Here is a 24263-nt window from a genome sequence, read left to right as displayed (position 1 = left end):
AAATATGTCTGCCACTTATGCATTCAATGGGCCTGCTACCCAATTGGTAGACGTCCATCCATAGCGAAATTTAAAAGTAAATTCTGTACAATTCACGCTTCAATTTCGCTTTATTCGTGCAATTATTTTCAATAAGTACTGACATTATCAAAACTCAATGGCATTCTATATAGACTTTTATTCTTTTTGTTAAAACGGTTCAAAGAATTTAGTTTGATGGAATATTAATAAGTATTTCTTGATTGAGTCAAGAGTGGTATACCTTGATTTTCCATATATTCACTACTTTCAGATCATTTCAATATGCAAGGAATTGGTCATTTGCAAGGACAATCGGATAATTTTTCGGATAATTTTCCGAGGCTATAATTCAGCAATTAATAAGCTCTTTGACAAAAGAATAACAGGCAATTAAGTTAACCATAAGTTGACCACAATTAATTACCCCGATGCATAGTACGGAAAAAATAATTAACTAGTGTTTTTATTTAATGCAGTGAAAACTAATGAGGCATATAATGCCTATCAAGCATTTTATGCCCGTATTCGTATTCAATTTAAACCACTGAAATCTCCACCAAAAGCCTGAAAATATGCTGCACATTTTTTTAAAGCTTTGTGAGCTCTGGGTAAAATTGGTTAATCAATTAATTTGTTCAGATTGAATCAAGACCATATCAAGATGGAATAATCTGCTCAGCTGAAATTTTCGTATTAGGGGGTTCATTTTTATAATTTATATTTTATTTCACTTCATTATAAATTTTACCTATTCTCGAAAGGCTTATTTATATTAATAAATTTATTTTTTTTTATTTCTGGTACTGTAACAATAAATAATTTCCAATGCCACTTTGCACACATAATACTCGTTCTCTGTGAAAATAAATAAGATAAATTAAGGATGAAGTGAGTGCCGGCCATCTCTCAGAGATATCCTTGCTTTAGGTTTACAAGCTATGGAGCTAAGATTAAAGAACATGCCTAGACTAGTTGGTATTCAGAATCCTCATTTCGCAGGCTCTCCTAAAGAAAGCTTTTCGAACATGGGCATAGTTCTAACCACAGCTGGGTGCACAATGAACTCGGCATCGGTATTAATGGGAAAATGGGGATCTGCGGCAGCGACATCGTTGACGGCTATATCGTTGGATAGGTCAATGGGCACAAAGTTCTCCTCGATATCGATCTCGTTGTTCAGATCGTTTTCAATGTCCAATTCGGGCTCCTGATCCTCAGTCTCGTGATCTCGCTCTTGATCCTGATCGAATTCGGCCCACTCATCGTTGAAGGTGTCGCTCATCACGACCGGAGTTGTAGACTCGGCGTCCTCATCGTCCGAGGAATCGAATTCTTCGCGCTCCTTCTTCTCTTTCTTCTCCAAGTACTCCTTGTCCTCGTGATCCTGCTCCAGTTCCTCCTCATGTCTGATCTCCTTTTGCACGGATTCCATCATTTGCTGCAGCTGATCCATGGTGTTCTTTTGTTCTTTCGGTAGGGACTCCGCTATATCCTCACTGATATCGGATGCTTCGAATTCGGAGTCTATGGGTGAGCTGGTGTGAGGATTTGTGGTATAACTTGTGGTTGTTGGTGTTGTGGACTGTGCATCGATTTGTTGTGGGTTTAGTGGTGCATATGTGTGCGTGTGTGTGAAATAAACAATAATAAAAAGTTAAAATTAATGTATGATGGCTTTTATCCAATCAATTGGTTTAGGAATTGGTTAACTTTTAATTTAACAGCAACATGCAGAATGCAAATACAGTTATTATTTATTTAAAAATAGTTTTTCATTCTTTTTTGTACAAATGTGTCACAGTTTTTGGCGAATTATTATTTATATTTATACCCGTTACTCGTAGAGTAAAAGGGTATACTAGATTCGTTGAAAAGTATGTAACAGGCAGAAGGAAGCGTTTCCGACCATATAAAGTATATATATTCTTGATCAGGACCAATAGCCGAGTCGATATGACCATGTCCGTCTGTCCGTCTGTCCGTCTGTCCGTCTGTCCGTCTGTCTGTCCGTCCGTATGAACGCTGTGATCTCAGGAACTACAAAAGCTAGAAAGTTGAGATTAAGCATACAGACTCCAGAGACATAGAAGCAGCGCAAGTTTGTCGATTCATGTTGCCACGCCCACTCTAACGCCCACAAACCGCCCAAAACTGCCACGCCCACACTTTTGAAAAATGTTTTGATATTTTTTCATTTTTGTATTAGTCTTCTAAATTTCTATCGATTTGCCAAAAAACTTTCTGCCACGCCCACTATAACGCCCACAAACCGCCCAAAGCTGCTACGCCCACACTTTTGAAAAATGTTTTGATATTTTTTCATTTTTGTATTAGTCTTGTAAATTTCTACCGATTTGCCAAAAAACTTTCTGCCACGCCCACTATAACGCCTACAAACCGCCAAAAACTGTGTTTAAGACTCTCCTTCTCCCTTCCACTAGCTGAGTAACGGGTATCAGATAGTCGGGGAACTCGACTATAGCGTTCTCTCTTGTTTTAATTTGCTTGAAGACTCACATTGAAGACGCACCTCTTTACTCGTAGTGATCAATTCTTTGACTGAACTGCCGGCAAGCCGAGCTTAAACTTTTATAACACAGTGCCACTTATGTTAAAGCGAAAGAGAGGGGGATACTAACAGCAGCCTATCGCGAAAGCTAGTGAGCAACGAGTGTGAATGAGCACGAGACAAAACGATGTTAACAGATACATCTTATCAGCCGTTCTTCTCTCAACTTTAGATAAAATTCTCTCTTTTTTGACTTCATTCATCATTTTCGTTTGTTATTCAACGCTCGATTCGTGAGTCACCTTTCGCGGCTGTAAAATCAGCATTCAAGTTCCCTCTCACTCATCTCGTCATTTCTTCCCCTGGCGATTTTTGTACAACTTTGCTCTATACTCGTAGTATTTTCTTAGAAATGCGCATTAATAATGCCTACAACCTTTTACACATTTGTGTATTTTGGTTCGCTGGGATCACCTTAGTATATATAATATTGCAGGTGATTTATCACAACGGAAGAGCTTTGAAATCTGGGTAGACTGAGAAGGAACAGAGCCGGTGGGGTTTACTGCTTACTTACTATAGTTTTTAAGCAGATTAACGAAGACTGAGTCACCGAGCTTATTTCTTAGGAAATTCTTGAGAATTCGTAGAGATTTTAAGTAATTACCTTTTGGATGATTATTCTCATTTGTTATCTAAATATGGCAACGATTATTGCACAGCTAATGAATTATTAAAAATGTATTTTTATAGAAAATCGATTTATGTACATATAGCTAATTATAATGCTATTTAATTTGAATATCTGGAAATACATGTTATGTTTTGGTTATTTTTTAAGAAATTGCAACTGTTTTTGTTTGCGGTTGCGATTATAGCTCATGCGTTTAGCAAAAGCTTCAATCGCCAAATTGTTTAACATCCTTCAACAATTTTGCAATATTTCAATGCAGCTGGAAAAGTAGTTATGGCCGTGCTTCTGCCCCGCCCCTTCAAAAACTCCCTTCCATGTGTATTAATATTTATAACCATGAATATTAAATTCAAATAAACGCATGAGAGGCCAGACCTTTCCCCCCGCACCCCGCACTCTACACCCTATTTCCCCAGCCAAAACACAAACCACAACTTTCAATATCCGCGCCAGATGAAATATAAAGTTGAACACACAACAAATTTAAATAAAAACAAGAGAGAACGCTATAGTCGAGTTCCCCGACTATCTGATACCCGTTACTCAGCTAGTGGAAGGGAGAGGAGTCTTAAACACAGTTTTTGGAGGTTTGTGGGCGTTAGAGTGGGCGTGGCAAAAAGTTTTTTAACAAATCGATAGAAATTTAGAAGACCAATACAAAAATGAAAAAATATCAAAACATTTTTCAAAAGTGTGGGCGTAGCAGCTTTTGGCGGTTTGTGGGCGTTAGAGTGGGCGTGGCAAAAAGTTTTTTGGCAAATCGATAGAAATTTACAAGACCAATTCAAAAATGAAAAGATATCAAAACATTTTTCAAAAGTGTGGGCGTGGCAGTTTTGGGCGGTTTGTGGACGTTAGAGTGGGCGTGGCAACATGAATCGACAAACTTGCGCTGCGTCTATGTCTCTGGAGTCTGTATGCTTAGTCCTAACTTTCTAGCTTTTGTAGTTCCTGAGATCACAGCGTTCATACGGACGGACAGACAGACGGACAGACGGACAGACGGACAGACGGACAGACGGACAGACGGACATGGTCATATCGACTCGGCTATTGGTCCTGATCAAGAATATATATACTTTATATGGTCGGAAACCCTTCCTTCTGCCTGTTACATACTTTTCAACGAATCTAGTATACCCTTTTACTCTACGAGTAACGGGTATAATAAAAAAACAAGAGAGAACGCTATAGTCGAGTTCCCCGACTATCTGATACCCGTTACTCAGCTAGTAGAAGTGCAGGTTTGTGGGCGTTAGAGTGGGCGTGGCAAAAAGTTTTTTGGCAAATCGATAGAAATTTAGACGACTAATACAAAAATGAAAAAATATCTAAACATTTTTCAAAAGTGTGGGCGTGGCAGCTTTGGGCGGTTTGTGGGCGTTAGAGTGGGCGTGGCAAAAAGTTCTTTGGCAAATCGATAGAAATTTGGAAGACTAATACAAAAATGAAAAAATATCAAAACATTTTTGAAAAGTGTGGGCGTGGCAGCTTTGGGCGGTTTGTGGGCGTTAGAGTGGGCGTGGCAAAATTTTTTTTGACAAATCGATAGAAATTTACAACACCAATACAAAAATGAAAAAATATCAAAACATTTTTCAAAAGTGTGGGCGTGGCAGTTTTGGGCGGTTTGTGGGCGTTAGAGTGGGCGTGGCAGCATGATTCGACAAACTTGCGCTGCGTCTATGTCCCTGGAGTCTGTATGCTTAATCTCAACTTTCTAGCTTTTGTAGTTCCTGAGATCTCGACGTTCATACGGACGGACAGACGGACAGACGGACAGACGGACAGACGGACAGACGGACGGACAGACGGACATGGCCAAATCGACTCGGCTATTGATCCTGATCAAGAATATATATACTTTATATGGTCGGAAACGCTTCCTTCTGCCTGTTACATACTTTTCAACGAATCTAGTATACCCTTTTACTCTACGAGTAACGGGTATAATAAATCGAATGCCTTTCGCAACTTGTGCGAATAGTTTTTATTTTGACCGTCCTCCTGCTTCCGTTGCGGGCATGAAAATGTCACCGCTGGCAATATTTAAATTTAAAATAGCGTATTTAAACGTTGACATGTCACTTACAACTTTAAAGTTGTTAATAATTGCGCTTTACGCAACATTGCGATTTTTTTACGGCCATTTATTAATTTCTCGCTGATTTATGCCGGTACGCAAAAAGCAGCAACAAATTTATCCAACCGGTACTCGTCGATTTCGACACAATAAATTCTCATAAATACGGCCCTGCCTCCGCCCACCAGCCACGCCTACCAGTCACGCCCACCGCGAAACGGTGGCCCACCGCCCAAGACAAGGATTTATGCGAGCGAAGCGCATGACTTTTAATAAAAATTAATTTTTATTATGGACTAAAAGTAATTAATGGACTTGCAACCAAAATGCCAAGAAAAATGGTCGCATGTGATGCATGGACCGCTGAAGAATCGGTTGCGGCAGTGACCAATTGCCAGGGGTGGCACAGGTTTTGGGGTAGGAAAGTATTTGGTATACCCTGGGAAAGGGTATAATGATTAACGTCCGAAGTTTTCAACCCAACAAAGGATCAATAGCCAAGTGGATATAGTGGATCCATCCGTTTCGACGCGAACTATCTTTTCTCTAGTTTTAAAGCTGCCTGCCTAAAACATTCCCAACAACGTTCTTTCTATATTCTATTGAATTTATATAAACTTTAAAATAATCTCAGTAAGTCATTAACCTATTGTGCATTACCTTTGTCAGGATTCAATTCCCGCTGTCAATGGCAAAATAAATATATTTGTTTCTCACTCATCACATTAACCTTTTTACTTGTCTACAAATTTGCATAATATTTTGTTGCAACTATTTTTTAATAATGTGGCCACAAACTATAATTTGTTTGCATTATTAATTTAGATGCCTGCAATGCCATAAAAAAAGGCTCAAATTACTCAAAAGCCGAATGAACCAGTATGCATATTACATGACAGCAAATTCGTTATCAGATAGGAAGAAAAAAACCATCTAATTGTACAATTAAACATTTTGTCGGGTTAATAAAATATTTACGATTGCGGTTTGAACAGATTATTGGCCTGACAAATTAGCAAAACTTAATTATAGAGTAAACGGAATTAAAAAAAACACTGTATTAACAATAAAGCGCATATAATCAAATAAAAGCTTTAAACAAACAGAAGTGAATGAAATATAAAAGCATACCACAACCAAACCGAATCCCCAATAAAGTGTTATTTCAGTTGCATTATTGGGAGATATAATATTTAGTATAATAAAATAAACGCAGGCAATTGCAATAGTAGGTATATACGATATGTACTGCTTAGTTTTATGGAAAACTTTATTTAAAAAAGAATAGAAATATGTATATAGGTATATTACAAGTTATAGAAAGGTATCAATATACAATTCGTGTTTTTTATTGGTTAGTAGAGCGCTTGCCAAGCAATTCCAGGTTAAATGTCTTTCAAAGAATATACGAGTATGTACTCATTGTCGTTAATAAGTTTATACCTGGGGCTCATCAATGTCGCGCACCTCGTTATCCTCCGTCTGCTTCTCCAGCGGCTCACGGCGATCGTCCTCGTCCTCCTCGTCGGCCTCCTCCACCTTCTTGGGTGGGGCAGAGGTGACGGGATTCAACGCCGGCTGGAAGCCACCTCCACTGGTGTGCACTCCCTGGGCCACCTCCTCGCCGCTCTCCAGAGGACGCACGTTCACCAAGCGGACCTTGAAAACGCTGTTGCTATCACCATACACCGTCTCGTTGACCTCAACCTTATGGCCATCGACAACCTGGTGGTGAATGGTATTAGTTATGGCTCTTAAACAAATCAAGCAGACGGTTTGTTTTGCATTGTAGTTGAATATTTTCCTACCTTAATGGTGGAGGTAGTGTTGCCGTTCTTGGAATCCAGCGGAATCAAAGGACGCACTCCGAATGAAAAGCCTGCTCCACTGCCATCACTGGAATCGTCAGAGTCGCCGGTCGGACGAGCGCCATCCTCACCAGAATCGCTGCCAATCACAGGCCAGAGACGGGTGCGCAGACGGCGGAAGAGATCTTTAGAAAATATTTAATTAACAAATTAACAAACTGTATTGAATTATTATCATAACTTTAAAAGGTTGCATTTCTTGTATAACCATTTTGAAGATTATTTTGGATTGAATAAATCTAAGACGTAAATACAATGTAACGCGCTGCTAAAACAACAGAAGTTCAAACATTCGGTGGGAAACGGAACAGGTGTTTCTGGTCTAGACTGGCTCATGAAATTTCCCTTGAGTCCCTATCTATCCTATCTATTCAATCCTTGAGAGGGAAGAGACATTCCGTTGTCGTTCCTGCCTGCTGCTAATGTATTTTTCAGCTGGAAAATCCCTAATCCGTAAACGCACTAAAAAGCGTTTTCTGTGTCGCCGGCGTCTCTGTCATTTTCATGTCTGCACTTTTGTAAGCCTTCAGCCCCTGGCTGCCACCCCTTCCCATTCTGTTAGTCTATTAGTCTGTCTTCTCCTTAGTTCTTTGGCCTTTTTCAGTCGCTTTTTTGTTGTCTTTCAACCTTGCCATAAATTCTTGACCGCATTGTGTGCACGACTTTGTTTTGGCCCGGTTGCTGATTGCCGTTTGTCGACAAATTCATTTGCTTGCTGCATTTTAATGCGTTTAAATAGCTGGGTGAAATAGTTTACGACCCCGAAAAAGCACACCCTCTATAAAATACTATACTCTAATCTTTTTGAAAGATCATATCATACACTTTGAAGTGTATATCTCATAACATTCACTATTTTCAGTTCTAAGAAGTCGATCCTGTTTTACTAAAAAAAAATCGCTGACGAGTAACTTTGTTGGGCACCACAACATTCAAGTTTCCGTTTGTCTATATGCTATTTTCTACGCTTCGTTATCATTGACCTGCTATCTTCTAACTCCCAACCCATAAAATAAGACAACAAAGAATATAACAACTTTTAAGCATATACAATGCCGAAGGCTTTTGGAAGTTTTTATCCTACCCCTCGACCTCGAACGTATTAGGAGAAGATTTATGAAGTTTCAGCTTCATCGTCGTCATCTACGATGTCTTACGGTCTCAGTTAAGCACAAATTGGCAAGAGGAGGCGCAAAACTTTTCACTTTTAATGGTCAACAGACTTGTTTGACCTACTCCACTCCTACGCCACTCTCTTGGGTCCACCATAAATATAGAAATAAATACAAGAGCATAAATAAACTTTGTCTGGCTACCAGAACTTGACATAATATTTTGATAAATTGTTTTTCATTTCACTTCTACGCAATGGAGATGCAGAAAATGAGATGGATAAGTTAAAAGTTAAGTCCCCAAAGACATTGGCTAATTGGCTTGGCCCAGGGGATGTGCTTTTAAGCAATGACCAACCATAACAAACATTAAAGTCAACCCCTCTAATACCCTACTTACTCAAAAACGAACTGGAAACAGTACTTTTGGTTTAAGTCACTTTTTGATTGAAGTCAGAAATATTATTAAATGTGGTATTTAAAATGTTGTCGTTACAAACTTTTCTTCACAACCGAAATACTCTGTCCAACCGCAACAATATAAAGTATACGTAATATGTCAACCGTTCGATCATCGTTAAGCAGAATTATAATGACGACATTAAATGCATGCGAGTCATATAATTGCATGTTACATTCAGTTTTGAGGCCCCATTAAAATATTGTTTAATTAAAATATCATTATAAATGCTCAGCCGATTAAGCATTGCATCACGCATACGCCGCGTGTGACGCACGCTACTCACCATCGAAGGAGTCGAAGAAGCCCACATTGAAGCTCGAAGGATGCGGCTGAAGGAAGGGATAACCAGAGCCGGTATCGATGACGCCGCGGAAGTTATGGAAATCCGATTCGGGCTGAGGGCGTGATGGTACTTTAATTTCCTCCGAATCGTCCTTCGGGTCGCTGCGAGCTGAAATAAAAAGACAGAAAAAGTTATTTCCATAGAAATTAAGCACTGTTAGTCATCATTAAGAGCCAAATTGGCTGGTGAAAATTGGACTGAATTAGCCAAATCAGCGGTTAAAAGAACCCTTCTGCCTGCCTCATTAACGCTGATTACGCAATCTTTGCTTTGCATAATTTTTTTCATCTCTCTTTTCCTTAAAGGTTTCGGATTATGCAAGTGCTTTTTTTTCACTCGACCCTTTCTGATTACTAAAAATGTTTTTTATTCCTTGGAAAATGTAAGAAAGCATCCTCGCTTTAATTTGAAACCCTATTCTCGCTACTTCAAAAACTGGGCCAAGGCTTTATCTGAGAGCCCCTAAATAACGAGAATCCTTCGCCGGGATTTCAGAGTGAGCGAGTAGGCGAAGTGCAGTCAGGTTGCAGGCGTAGATAAATTCACCCATCCTTCTTCTTCTTTCCGCCGACGCTCAATCTTTTTACCCCTCAATCTTTAGTCCTGGCATGTTGCACTTCATAAATCTCAACAGCTGACACTGACAGCGACAACAGGCAAAACAACGCCACACAACCATACAATCATACAACAAGTGTCCAGGGGGAGCACGAATAACACGAGTCGGTAGTGGAGATGGGATGATGACCAGGGCGGTACTCAGTACTTCCGAGATCAGGTCCCCAAAATATCTATGCAGGATGTTATATCCTTCTCAGGAGTGGAGAAGAGATGATAACCAGGGCGGTGCTTACAAGATCAGGTATCACCAAAATATCTATGCTTTACAGAGAAACTCAGTACCACATTATCACTGACATTGGTTTTCCCAAGTATTTAGGTTTATTTGAAGCTACTTTATAACAACTACCAGCCACTTTGAGTATCCTGCATACCCTGGCCGCATCAGACACTTTGGGCCAAAATAACGACGATACAAATAAGTCAAGCCCAGTTGACTCTACTCGACTCGTCTTGGGGCAACTCGGTCGCCTCCAGTTGGAATGAAATGTGAAAATGCGAAAATGTGAAATATGAAAAGCTTTATGTGCTGCGTGAAATTGCTTACGCAGAAGGCGAACGTATGTGACCCCAAGGGGTCATGGGGGCATGCGATACGAGTATGATGTCTGATTCAGGGGTGCACAAAACAAATGCACTTTTGAGGGTCCCTTTTTACATTCGCTTTTTAAGCCGATTTATGAGAAATATACACGACGATGTCCGCAATATGTTTGGGTTTTTGTGAAAAAATGTCACCATCACCCCCATCACCCCACCGCACCCCTTAAGTCCCACTCAGCTCAAACATAAAGTGGAGCAATTGAAGAAACAAAAACAATGACCCCAAATGTGGGCCAGAGGCGCCGAGTGAAAAGGGGCAGATTGGCAGACGTGAATGTCATTTACAAGTGCAAATATTTACCTTTGGTGGTGCATATGAAAGTGGGCTACCTGCTGGCAAATATGCACCATGGATATGTTTGTTGGTGTTTGATGTACATAAATGCACAGCTCACACATCCAATATAAAGATTTCGCTTGCAGTATTCGTAATGTAAGATGCCTTTTAATACTAGTTGCATGAATCAAAGAGCCGGATAAGAATAAAATTGAATATTTTCCACGCTGTTAAAGGGGAAAAAACCAAAGAAAAGATAACCCCATCACTCAGGAAGCCAACCCCACATTTCTTTTTAAAGGCTATTAATCATGCGAAACGTGGAGCTCACCGGAAAAATGAAAACATCTAACATGGCAGTTTCATTAATTTTCCAATAATTAAGCCCAGACAGGGGACCACAGCTTTTCTCCCGACTTTTCGCATTATAACCGCTCTGCCTCTGCTGAATTATGGAATTAATAAAGCCAGTTGGCAGATTTTCGGGGAAGCCAAAAAGGACTGTGGAAATTTCTGCAATGCGCTGCGCTTTTGTTCTAAACACAACGAGCATTTTTGTAGCTAATTATGTAAGGTTAACAAGCGGCGGGCGTGGCACTCATATATATTTTCATTTTGGTTTTGTTTTTTTTTTTTTTTTTTTGGGAGGCGCTTTCCGCTTTTGTTGCTGCTTTCCTGGGAGGCCAAAATAAAATCCCTGACAATCGCTTGGCCTGCGTTTTATGGCGCTAATTGGCCAAGGGGCAGCAGTGGGAGTGCCCGGCTGGCTGCGTCAATTAATTAACATAATTGTACAATTTTGCATAATTTAGTGAGCAGCAATGATGATTTTGTGCACCGGACTTCTTTGCCTTGGCTCTCGGAAAATCCGGGCTCCGTGGCTAAAGTTGGTTTTTCGAGAAGGTGATTTGATGCTGGAAATTATAGCTGAAACTTGGCAGGAATTTAAATTTAAACGAATTTAATTTTAGATCATGAGAAATCAGTAAATAAATCAGAAAAATCATGACTTTTATGCAGTCAAATTGATTTTACCGGCAATGTAATTGTATGTTTAGCGCTTAGTCAAATAGTTTTCTCCAAAAGTAAATACAATTTTCAATCAATTGGCGCCACGACTGGTAGTCAATATAAAAGACAATATTCCACATTATTTGTTTTATAAAATAGCTTTCCACCTTTGTGAAAAAGTCATCGAGAAATAATTAAAAGACACGTTAAGAAATATGTGAATTTGATGAAACTAGAACATGTAATTTTGACTAGAAATAAATACGTAAAGATAATTGCCAACTGCCATGGTTATTTCTTTGTTGCCTGTGCAAAATTGCAGGAAATATTAAAAGCTCTTCGAATTTCCCCACTTGCAGCGCCAAAAATGGTAATTAAACTGCTGGCCAAATGCAACGAATTGGCTGCGTTTCCATAGCATTTTCGTATCCAGGGGATGAGACACAGAACTGGCCATCAAATTTATTTTGCGGCCGTTCGGGCCAACATAGATGAGTGGCCCCAATATGGTTGATTTTAGCCAACATACAAAATTGCAATTCGCTTTTTGGCCATCATCGATGCATGAGTTTTCAATTACTTTGACGATCAAATTGTTGATGAAATATGTGTAATACTCGGTCGGTCGTCTATTGCCGAGACAAGCTTACCACTTTTGCACTATTCAATTGCCATTTTCCGGCTTTAGCATTCAAAATTGCAAATTCAATTCGCAAAAAATTGCATTTCCCTCAGCTGCGGTAAAAGTTTTCTAATTAATAGAAAGAGTAGCGAATAAAATGCGAAAAAATAATGCTGGAAATAAACAACAACTTTTCAACTGTTTCTGCAGGGCATTCTCATTAAGCGCTGGACCTCTCCTCATTCGCCACACAACTCATCCTTTTGGAGCGTCTATCAATTATTTTACCATTTTAACGCTCACAAATCAATTAAACTTTTGCAGCGAATTTTTGCCTTGATTTTGTTGCTCCTTTTCGCAGTTGCACACAATTAATGAATTTTTAATAGCTGCACTTCGGTTAATGTGAAAAGTTTTCCCCTAATGCCGCAGGGGGAGACGGGTAGCGGGGACCTAGGCTTGTTGTAACTATGATTGTAGTTGCAAAAAGTTAGTTAGCTATGTAAATCTTCGGAGAGTCTACCTCTTACCGCCACATTGCAAGTTATAACTAAAAGCGAAATGGTACAAGAAAGAGGCTTAATGGAACGGTCATCAGAGGAGAACAAAAGTAACTAAGGCTAATAAAGCCTGTTTGAAAACAAATTGTTTATTTATTATTAATTACGGATATCATTTGGACCAGAATAAAAACATTTGAACTATTGTGTGCCTCAAATAAAGTGTTGTTTTATCCCACATCAAATTCAATTTCAAGTTGTTACTACCATTTAAAATTATATTAATAACCTTAATAAGTGAACAAAAAATTTTAAGTGGACCCAATTAATCTGTGGCTTATTTCAATTCTGCAACTTTCCCTGCTTCAAGTGCTTTCGCTTTTAAAATCACCTATCAGGCCGTAATCCATTAGCCTAATCCCATCACAGATTAGATTCCAGTCGCCCACTTCTGGGCGCATTTGCAGCTGCCAAAGAGGTTCCATCAACGCCTTTGCGTCCAAGCCCAAAACCCAAACACAGGCAAAACAATTGTACTCCCTCCGCTTGAATTGTGCGGAAAGGATGTGGGTATTCCGCCTGCTGACAAACTCGATTGTATGCAATTTGGGTTAAAATGATTTGAAATCAGTTGAAAACCACTGACCAGAGACAGTCGGAGGCCTGTCGAAGCCAAGGCAAATGGGAATGCCCCCAAATGGGGGGCGGCACATGTGGCTGGGAGTGGGCGTGGCCCGAGTGCAGACTTGTGTCACGTTCAAGAACTCTAAACAGGGGTAAAATTAGTTTGATGCCCAGCACACGGACGCATATCTACGACACTTGAGGTCCTGAAGAGGGGTTCATGGGGCAAGTGTCAACAGCAGTCGAGGCGAAAGTGAAACCCAAGCCAGCTTTTGAGTTAGCCACCCATACGCCCACGCCCACCGCCCATCGCCACCCACTTTGTGTGGTCCAATCGAGTGAAAGTGCAGACTGAAGCTTAGTTGCTGTCATTCTCCAAGTGAAATGCCTTTCAATTGACCTGCGTGATTGTGTGTTCTGCTATCTTGCTAGCACGCATTTATCGCTCACATGGAGAAATTGTTGTATAACTTCTTACAAGTAATATAATTTTCAAATATTCCTAGGATCATTTGATTTAAAAGCACACCTTTAAGGTGCAAGTTATAGCCCTATTTTTTGATCAAATGGACTTCCCTGCAGTTTTGTTCAGTGCAAATCACACGCACATGCTATCATCTCCTTCCAATCACAGTTTGGTTCGGCAAAAAGAAGCAAAAGTTGAACAAATGATGGACGTGCAGAACCCCAACGCAAAGTGCGCATATCGCTTTGGTTGGAGCTTTGGAAAAACGAAAACGAAAACGAAATTAGTTTAACGTCCGAATCCCTGGCTAACCGTCCTAAGTCCACCCCCCTCCCCCGTCGGCTAACCCCTTTTTTGGGGCGACTGTCTGTCTATCTGCTTGCTATCAATTCTAATTACAAATGTCAACAATGATTTTTCGGCCATCCCCTTGATGTGCGAGATGTGTGATGACGTTAGCTTTGAGGATGGGGCTCCGGATGGCGCACCCACTGCAGACCAAATCGAAGGGGTTGAGGGGGTGGGTGGGCTTGGAGCCACTGGGTGCCTTGATTAATGTGACGCGTTGCAACAACAGCTGGGGCCACACGCGGGTCTCGTTTCACGGTTGTCTCCACTCTGCTGCCCACTCTTTGGGTCTCAGATACACTCAAAGTGGTTTTAAAAGTATCTGAATTTCTCTATTTAAAAGGTTGATCAACAACCAAGCAACCGTGCGTTTTATAAATAATTTAAATATTTTTATATCTAAGAACTTTATATAACCAGTTGCTAAATGTCAAAGTAGTAAACACAAAGTCTTGGGGTTCTACCAAGAATATTTTATTTTTTGAACTAAGAAGGGACAGTATTTCTTTGAGTGCATCATTCAAAGTGTAGCGGATGCGCTGTCTATTAGGGGATGCGGTGCAGTTCTAGTTATCTGCATGGTTATTTCCCCCTGTCCACGATTGATTGGCAGTCGCGTTGAGTGGCGACTCCATATGAGGCAGTGATAAACTTATCAGCCAGGGAGCAGCCAGAAAAATGGGTTGTGACAGATTCGAGTTATATGGCTGCGTGGAGTCTTCAATGGGCTGAATGTCCTATGGAAAAATGGCTGGACTGGGCTTGTTAATGACTCGAGCGCAGATAGCAAATGCGATTTAGTGCTGAATTACAGAACAAATTTTCGGGATTACATTTGAGGATATCTGTTTGAAGTTGGGAAGTTAAACAGTGGGGCTTCCCAAGTATTTACAATGTATACTGCACTTATTAAAGGTAAGCATTTTAAGTTCTTTGATCGCAGTAACTCCACTGTTGAGGAGAATTCTCATAATCATTTATAAACAATTCCCTCATTTGGCGCACAATACAGCCTCATTAACCAAACAAACAAATAACGTGGCTATTGAATCTTTCAACAACCCCATTTCTTGTGCTCCATAATAAGAGTGTCATGAAATCAAGATTTGCATGACAAACCCATTTTTACGTGACCACAGTTGGCAGTACGGAAGCCGGGAAAGAACCGCTAACCAAAACAAAACGAAATAAATATAAAATCAAATTTAATTCAATTAATTTTGGGTCGCTAGGTCAGCCCGTAAGGCGCACACCCCCAATTTCCCGCCCACATCCAACTTATCGCACAAGTCAGGTGCTGCGTTCATTTTTCATTTCTCACTCCACTTCATTTGCATTTTGCCGAAACATCAACAAAACGCGAGTTGAGCCTAAAACCAAACAGGAGAAAAAACACTTCGTCTGCTACTGTGAGTAAGTACACAGGGAGAAAAAAATGTAATAAATCTTTTCAAATTTAAGTTTAGATAATGCACATTATGATATTTTTTAAACACCTCGTAACTAGGCAACACACGAGAAGTTAAAAAGTGCAATATAATATTGTTTTCAATTTGTGTTGTTTACAATAGTTGAGCATTGAAAAGCCTCTTATGAAATATACTTATTATATTAATTATTGAGGAAGAGCTTAGCCATCAGTACACAAAATCCTTTAGGCTTAATTCTATAAAATAACTAAAAATAAATAATATATATTACCATAGTTGTTTTTAAATACATTTTTATCCAGCTGAATAATGGGTAAATACTTGTTTATTTAGCTGAATAATGTGTAAAAGAACACTGTAATTAAAGTGGCTTTAAAAATTTCTCTCTGTGTAATCAATCCATCTCGCTCTGTCCCTCGGGAATTTTCTCCCGATCCCGAAATGTGACAATCGTGTCACGTACTCAATGTTCTGGAAGATTGAACGTTACGTTTGTCGCGTTTAAAATGAGTTTTTTCATCCGAATTTGATTTTGATTGTTTGGTCCCGGACACGAAGAGCGACGCCCCATTCCCCCTCCCCTTTCCACACCCCACAATTGTTGTTGTCATATCGTCGCCACATGCAACAAATTATTCTGGAAAGCAGCAAAAATGAAATTGCCAAAAAGTAAAATTGTTTAATTTTAGGCTTTCCCCGGCCATTGTCTGCCTCAGCCTTCATTATTTCTGCTGGATCCAGAATCATTTTTGCCGCCGAGTACGTGCTGAAAATTTATAAAGAATGCACAAGCGTTCAGATTTGATTTCTGGGCTTGATTTGTAAATGGTTTTGCCTTCATGGGGTCACTGGCAGGGGAAACGGGCGGGGGACTGCGGCAGGTGGTCCAATTGTTAATGATTTGTGTGCCTGAGTTTGGGCTGAATGAAGGCTTTCACTTTAAATCCGGCTTCAAATGGCAATCGATGAAGCAGAACACTGGGACTCCAAAATCAATATTTCATTTGCCAGAATTATATAACAATATAATATACTATACTATACAAAATGTATATATGCTTTCTCAATTCCAAATTCGAATAAACCAAACTGGCTATAAGACATAAATTATTTTTTCCAATTATATAAAATAAATTTCAGCTAAGTGCTGAGTGCCTACCAACCATATCTGCACACGATAAATTAGTTTTAATATTCGGCGTTCCCCAATATCCCTTTAAATAGTCAAAAAATTAACCAGCTTGGTGTAATGTGTTCTGGGAATCCGAGGTAAGCTTCCAATTTGGGTTCGATATGCTCAAATAACTTCAGAACCAGGCCACAAGAGCCTCCATTTTGGCATCTATCCAAATGATTGCTCGGTTTCTTGGTCTTCCACAGGCAGATATGTACAATTTTCATAAATTCCACTGCCAGCAATGGATTTGTGAGTGCAGTTCTAAGCATGATTTACGATTACTAAACTACTTAATGTTAATCAATTGTGCAGCAGATTCAGAACGATGATGAGCACAATTTGTTGGACAGATAATTGCTGCAGACACTTTCTGCAATCATTGCAAATGTTGCATGGTGACAATGTTGCATGTGCATGCAAATCAAATCAGTTCTACGGGGTAGATGAGGCAAAGCCTCGATGGCATGGCGCATGGGCGCTATGGAATTTGAGGCTCGAATATTTTTGGGTGCCTGCAAAAACCGCAAATTGCTATTAACGAAAATCTAATCATAACCGGAAATTAATTTGACAGGAATCTCATTAAATTCACAGGCATGCCAAAAGGACATATGGTAGCAGCTGCTGACGGGTCTGCGAATCCTATCCCGTTCCCAATTCCAATCCACAGGCCCCTCCTCCTTCTACGCCCATGCAATTCTAATTCTCTATCCGCAAATCCCCTTTCGCAAATCGTTTAAAGCTGCATTGCGTTGACATTGCAACTGCCTGCCGAGTATTTGAGTAATGTGCGGGATTTCATTATAATATACAATTATTCCAATGCATCATGATGTTCACACGTTCGCTTAGTTCGTAAACTCTCAGCATGATGTTCGAAAAAACATATTAAATTTGTAGAATTGTCTATGATTTCAGGATATGTGCTAATTTCGAAATCTCCTTTTGAATTCATAAAGTGTATTTCTTCAAGTTCCTTTAATTGCGAACTTAGTTAATTATATTTTTGAATCGTAAAATGAGTGCTGGTTAATTACCGACACACCGCTCCGCATAACCATCTTGGGGCGCTGGCTCCGTGTTAATTCCCCCCAGTTTGTGCTGACTATGAGCAACTGCCTCTGCTTCTCCGACGACTGGCTTCTGTAATTTATTTCTGATTTCGGGTTTGCGCCATGCGTGGCTGAGCATTAGAGGCGCTTGCACATTTTGCCAGCACATAAATTAACATAAAGAGGCGGCAAACTGCGAGGTGAGAGGGGCCTGCGGGCATGGGGGCGTGGGGGCGTGGCAGAGTGGGCTTTATTAGGGGCTGTTACAAAGGCGGTGCAGAAGGGGGTTAACCCTCCAGGGAGGCCCTGCGGCGATTACGTGACATTGAACCAGAGCCAAAGTGGCTGATTCTGATGGTTTTGGTCTGCCGTTGCAGTAGTTCTCAATCACAGACGACGAGAGTTCGAGTCACCGTCTAATTGGACAGGGGCGTCGACGAGGGGGGGCCGCACTTAATCCCTTCGTGACATCTGACAATTGCAATTTAGCCGGCGATCCATTGAGAGTCCAGAGTCTGGCTGGCAGTCCGCTGATCTATTGTCTCACGGGCGTGTTGTTAGCATTTCATTGTTGATTGGGCAAATACTGTGCAGCAACTAAAAGTGCTTAGTTAAACTATAAGTTTATTTTTACAACAGCCAATGACTCATGTTTGTTGTACGCTTCTAGTTGCTGTACGGCTGTTGAGATGAGAAGTGCGCAGATTCAATGAATATATAACGTAGTTTTAATGTACGACACTTCATTACAATGCTAGCTAGAATATAAAGTATAAAGCCAGAAAAATAAAAACATTCTAGCGTCCAATGCTCGTTTACTTTTCGCCCATTAAAAATCGCAATCACGATACAACGATAAAGTTTTCAGGTAAAATTGAATGGGTTTCCATTGAAAGTGATTAATCATTTGAGTGCAAACGAAACAGTTGTGCGCTATACAATTTCACTGTCGTTTAAAGTTGCAGCATCTTTTGAAATTCATACAGTTCAACAGTTCAGTTTCTTTAATTAAATTTAATTGTTTGATTTAACACAAACCCAAAGACGTTGAGGTTAAACCGAAAAACCAAAACAAAAGATTCAGGCTGTTGATTTCATTTTATACAAATTAATGTAAAACCAAAGCAACAAGGCCAATACAAAACTCCTTGGCATTATAAACCAATTACATTTGGCAGCTCAAATTCCAAAAAAAAACAAATGTTTTAATTTATATGTACATATAAATTCGAAGTCAGTCGGCGTTGTTGTTTTTATTTAATTTACAATTCATGTGAACAAAGTTCAATTTATTTGGTTTCCTCGCCCTGAAGTCACCGCAAAAGTCCAAAATTCAAAGGCAATAAGTTAAGTCACTTTTAATTAAAACCCCAAGATGTACGCACTTTATTTAGTTCGCAAAAGTGTTTTTCTACTTAAACGATTTATTCATTCAATTGGCTTTGCTTCCAAAGCTTTAATCTAATATTCCCTGTCTGGAATGTCTCTTAAATATACAAATAAAACAGTTGGCTAAGATTTCTAAGGGCAACTGATCATTTTTTAGCTTATCTCTGTTGCTAGACTTTAGTTTAGTTTAAATTGAATTATCAATTAGGTTGCGTTCACAGAGCAAAAGAAAGCAGCATATAATTTAAATATTCTTGTATAATAAGTAAAAATATTAGCGGTTGATTAGGTCCTGGAATTAAGCCTCAATTAAATGACGCTTTCTCGGCGTGGCCACCAATTTTCCATAATCAGTTTGGCGCCCCATAAACTAACTGTGAATATTTCCATGTTATAATATTATAACAATTGCTACTGATTTAGGCCAGACACAAAATGTTAATTATCTGACTACACATCATACAATTTAACCTAAACATTTGTATGGGTTCGAATATTAACTTCAATTTGCATAAATAAATATCGGTCTAAATTAAACAAATTGCCCGGCTATTCAGCAGCAAATGCCAACAATGAAAAATAAAAGTAATAATTCACCAATAATTTTCATAATTGTTTTGAGTTTTATTACTCCACTCATAGTTCCACGTACGAGCAGCAGGAATACAAAAAAAAGTGATTTATGTGAACATGCAATTGCAATTTGTTCTGGGGCAGAGAAAGACATTCCCTGGAAAAAGGCCTTAAAAGCGAATTATGGCCACAATTAACCCAATTCTTTTGGCCATGGGACACTGACATGGAGCGTTCACATAAAAACCAAATTAAGAAAAATAAGAAAACAAGAATAAGAACAAGCGGAGAAATATGCTCAAGAATTTCACTTGCAATCAGCCAGAGAATTGGGATGACTCGAGTGTATAATATGTCAGTTCATTCAACCGATTGTCAGTTGTTTGAAAATGTAATAATAAAGTAATTTATATTAATTAAAATTTTAAATATATAATCCAAAATAAACTTGCCGATAAATCCCGTATTTCCACATTTATTGTGATTTAATTGGACACGTAAAGTATTTTAATTAGGTATGATTTTATTCTAAGCATGTTTAGCTCGCAAATCATTGAATAATTAAATATATCTAAACAGTAGTAATCTGCATTGTCGTATTCTGTTAGCAACTCTCTCTTTTGAAACAAAAAGTCACATTGTATGCATTTTCTCTCATTAATTTACGAAATATTTCACTGCAATTTGAAGCACTCATTGCAAAGATGATTCTCAAGCAACCTTTACCCAAAAATTTGGATTCACGAGTGTTGCATAAAATCTGTATATTTCTTGCAAGTGATTTGGACTGCACCGAATTTGACAACTTCAAGTGGCTGTGGCAGCTGCCAACCCGCTGCCACGCCCACTCCCACCATCCGCCCATCATCTGCGATTCCCTGGCAGCTTCTTCAGCAATTTATGCATTCAAGTGGCAGCCAAAGGCAGCGAACAGCAAACGCTGATGATGACAATAAAGGACGCTGAATCTGTGATGCTGCCGAGCATTCCTGATATTTTGCCATTTGTAGTTACTTGTGTATCTGTAAGATGCATTTGGCTGATTGTCAAGTGCCTCGCATTGTTATCAGCATGCTGACATCATTATCCGGCAAAGGAATCGACTTTAAACTTCAATTCGCTGCAGAGTGGAATTAAAACCTTTCTCGAATCGTTCAGATTTGTTTTACTAACAAGCTGTGCTGTTAATGAAGTATTTTTAAAGGCAAGAGTTTTCATAGAATTTAAAGTAAATAACAATGCTATTTAAAATCGGATCTTTATTGGAATAATCCACAAGTAATCTTTCAGATTGTACCAGAATATTCCAGAATAAAAGGTACTTTGTAGAAGAGTGCGGTCTTGGAATTCCCAGCTCTTATCAATTTTCTTTGTATTTAATGTCAAAAGGTTGTCAGTGCTTTTTAATAACTTAATATGTACTCATAACATATAACTTATTGCACATAATCGATATCGGTTCGTTTTTTAGAAGCAGTACTTGCAAGTACAAGTTAATATTTTGTTGTTCAGCTTTAAGGCATTCAATGCTAATTTGTGGAGTGCATCAGAACTGAACCTTAACAACAGGTTGGATTTATGACTTTCACTTACCTGGCAATGTGAAAACTCCGCTAAGGGCTAGCACGGTCATCAGCAAACCGAACAACAGCTTCATTTTTGTTTTGTTTCTCGTTGCTCACAAGCTAATAATTTGTTTAATTTGTATAGTTTATTTGGGGCTGAAAGCTTTTAGGCGTTGATGTGGACCGGCAACCGGATTCGATTCTGTTCTGTTCTGTTCTGTTCTGTGCGGAAAGACAAACAATCGTCAAATGCGCTTAAATGATTTGAGGAAGCGGCAAATAAACGGCGGTCGAGTGAGTGAGTGAGAAACCGAGTGAGTGACTAGCTGACCGCGCTCTCGCTCTCCCTCTCACTCAATTAGTCGCTGGGTTTATAAATATTCCAAATGGCAGACAAGTGTTGTGGGAAGAGCGCTTCACTGTGCCCGTCAGCTGGGCGCAATATTCGCGGACTCCACTGTACAGCATGCAGCGTATGAGTAATATTCTTAAGAACTATAAAGTATCTATCGTTTCTCTATTCCCTTTATCTTTAGCCATCAAAAACACCTTAAATTAACTACTTTTGTTGATGTAAAAAAATCGTTTCATTCTTAGAACATTAATAATACATATACTTTTCTTGATTGAAAGGGTGTTTAGAAGTCGCCGTTGATCACTGAACCTTTCGTACATTAAGTTGTGTTTTCAATTTACTTAATCAGTTTTTGTCTATGCTTCGTTAACTGCACGCGGGCTTCTCGATTCCACTATATTTTTATTTCAGACTTTAAATGTGTCCCTGTCACAGTTGCTGAATGTTTCGTTCGCAATTCGTATTTCAATATCACTTCGATTGCATTGAGTGGAACTTTGTCTACTCGTCGAATGCTCGAATCACCTGTGAAATGCGCTTGGTGTAGAGTTCAAGGTTGTAGTTTCTGTAAACAAAGCCATGATTTGCTTATTTCCCAATGGGGCATCTATCGAGAATTTTCTTCCAAGGAAATGAAAACGGAGCTAAAGACCTGACTAAGGGCTATTCTCAGTAATTAAATGGTTATGATAAAGTGCTTCTTGTTAATTCCTCCGATAAAGTAGTCACGTCTTGATTGGGCCGGGCTTAATCACGATTTTACTAACGAATATGCCAAAGATCGTCATTTTATTGGGAATCTTTAGTGTTCGTTCGATTATGAATGATCTTTTTGACATAACACCCAATTAAAAGTCTGATTTATAATCACGCATACCGTAAATATATGCAACGTTCAGTAATATCAAAAGATAATGCCGATATATTATTATATACTGATTTAAATCTGGAAATATCGTTTTAAAATTTACTGGAATTTTTGCACAACAGAAAATAATTTTAATCTCTACTCGGAAATAAATTCAAGGTCTTCAAAATTAGCAAATATAAACTTTTAATTGCCTTTTTTATGCCTGATAGTTTTAGAAAGCTTTTGTTTATGTTGGCCTTAGCATAAAAGTAAGCACAAGTAAATATTTTGCAAACAACAGCGTAAAGTAAATTTGGTGTCCAAATTATTTCCCAGACAGCCTAAACAAGCTTCAAATTGTTTGTTTATAAACATTTTTGTCAGCGCCAAAGCGGAAATTGTTCACGCACACAATTCCATTCACATTCACATGCCGACACCCGCGAATTTGCATAAATTTTATTATTGTTACCGGTGTCATACAGTTATTTCTGTGGCTCGCTTGAATCACTCAATTTCGAAAGATCGGAGAAGAACGCGCGATCTTCGGCGTGCGTTGGCTTTAATGAAACGTTTCGGACTAAACGGCTGCGTACGATTTTGGCTTCATTTATACCAGCTCACGTCGCTCGCACTCAAAAAAGAATTGTGGGAGAGACTGGGAAAGGGGCAGGGAGGCGCGGAGAAGAATACGAGAGAAGAAGGGTCTACCGAGTGCATTCGACCTTTTTAAATTAAATAAAGGAAAATAACAAAAGTTGTAAGTAAAATATAATATAGTTTCTCTAGTCTAAAATATGATCCAAGACCAATATTTTTCTTAAAACAGATGCACTACCAAAGGTGCCCCATTTTGTTAGCCCATCCTGTTTACCCAACTCTTTAATGGTGCGCAAAGTCGCAGAAAATTAACAATAAATACCATTCATTGACACGTCAGTGGGGGTAAAAGTGAATGTCGCCAGCGGAACGCGAATGTCCTCCAGTGGCAATCCCTTGACCAAAACCGTTGGAGCTCGAGGTGTATAAAAATCAGAAATTCAAAGCGGATAGCCGACAGCGCCGGCGAAAGAGACGGATGCAGAAGATGAGAAAGAGGCGGCGATATAGAAGCGACAAGGAACGCGCGCCAAGCGACGTTCCTGGATTGACAATGGAATCCACCTGCCCCCTTTTACCTGAACTTCACTCTTGGGACCCGTGTTCCTTTGTAATTTTCAACCAGATTGAAATCTCGATCGGAGCAGCTAAAGCTAATGAAATCTTTTGTGGCCTGCTCTTCATTTTCTACAACTTGTAATTCTTGTCGTGGTCCCACGAACCGGATTCGGTTTTAACAACACTTTCGTTGGTTTTATTCGAACTGCTATTTTCGTTTTACTAAATACAGGTTAGATTGCACATGCCCCTAAGTGACAGAGGAGCATTTAAAATAAATTACCTTTTTCGGTTAATTGTTGACACAACATTCTTGCGGTCGAGTCAATAAATTCCCCAAAAACAAGATTTAATTGTCAAGGCTTCCGAAGTGGTGAGAATTTGAGTCAGTATTGCATATTTGCAAGTGAGTATCACCAACTTTTTTAAAAAGATGCTTAGCTGTTAGGACCAAGGATACTCTAAAAATGTACCTTTTTTTAATACTGCTGTGATAAGTTTAGTGCATTTAATTTTAAGATTTAAGTCAATCAATCGTGGAAAGAAGCG

At 39.3% G+C, this 24263-nt stretch overlaps 1 protein-coding gene and 1 long non-coding RNA gene across 5 annotated transcripts; one reads left to right on the top strand and one right to left on the bottom strand.

Annotated features, from left to right (window-relative positions):
- Nucleotides 1–121: 121 nt before the first annotated feature.
- On the bottom strand, nucleotides 122–23136 carry LOC120456783 (glutamic acid-rich protein). Of its 4 annotated transcripts, XM_039643799.2 has the most exons (6): nucleotides 23040–23136; nucleotides 21380–21573; nucleotides 9034–9201; nucleotides 7116–7300; nucleotides 6751–7032; nucleotides 843–1603 (listed from the first exon to the last, which is right to left on the bottom strand). In XM_039643799.2, exons 2-6 carry the CDS (start codon nucleotides 21441–21443, stop codon nucleotides 1010–1012), a joined length of 1293 nt encoding a protein of 430 aa, XP_039499733.1. In that variant the 5' UTR covers nucleotides 21444–21573; nucleotides 23040–23136; the 3' UTR covers nucleotides 843–1009. The 4 variants fall into 4 exon arrangements, with proteins under 4 accessions (XP_039499760.1, XP_039499750.1, XP_039499733.1 ...); XM_039643808.2 differs by lacking the exon at nucleotides 23040–23136 and having other exon boundaries at nucleotides 1492–1545; nucleotides 21380–21597; XM_039643826.1 differs by lacking the exons at nucleotides 7116–7300; nucleotides 9034–9201; nucleotides 21380–21573; nucleotides 23040–23136 and having other exon boundaries at nucleotides 122–1545; nucleotides 6751–6885.
- LOC120456802 lies at nucleotides 18627–24263 on the top strand. The gene is made up of 3 exons (XR_005616867.1): nucleotides 18627–18692; nucleotides 23176–23316; nucleotides 23386–24263. It is a non-coding gene; the product is annotated as an uncharacterized LOC120456802 (long non-coding RNA).

Source organism: Drosophila santomea, chromosome 2L (assembly GCF_016746245.2).
Source record: "Drosophila santomea strain STO CAGO 1482 chromosome 2L, Prin_Dsan_1.1, whole genome shotgun sequence".
NCBI classification, from domain to species: domain Eukaryota; kingdom Metazoa; phylum Arthropoda; class Insecta; order Diptera; family Drosophilidae; genus Drosophila; species Drosophila santomea.
This window is presented reverse-complemented; position numbering and strand designations above follow the sequence as displayed.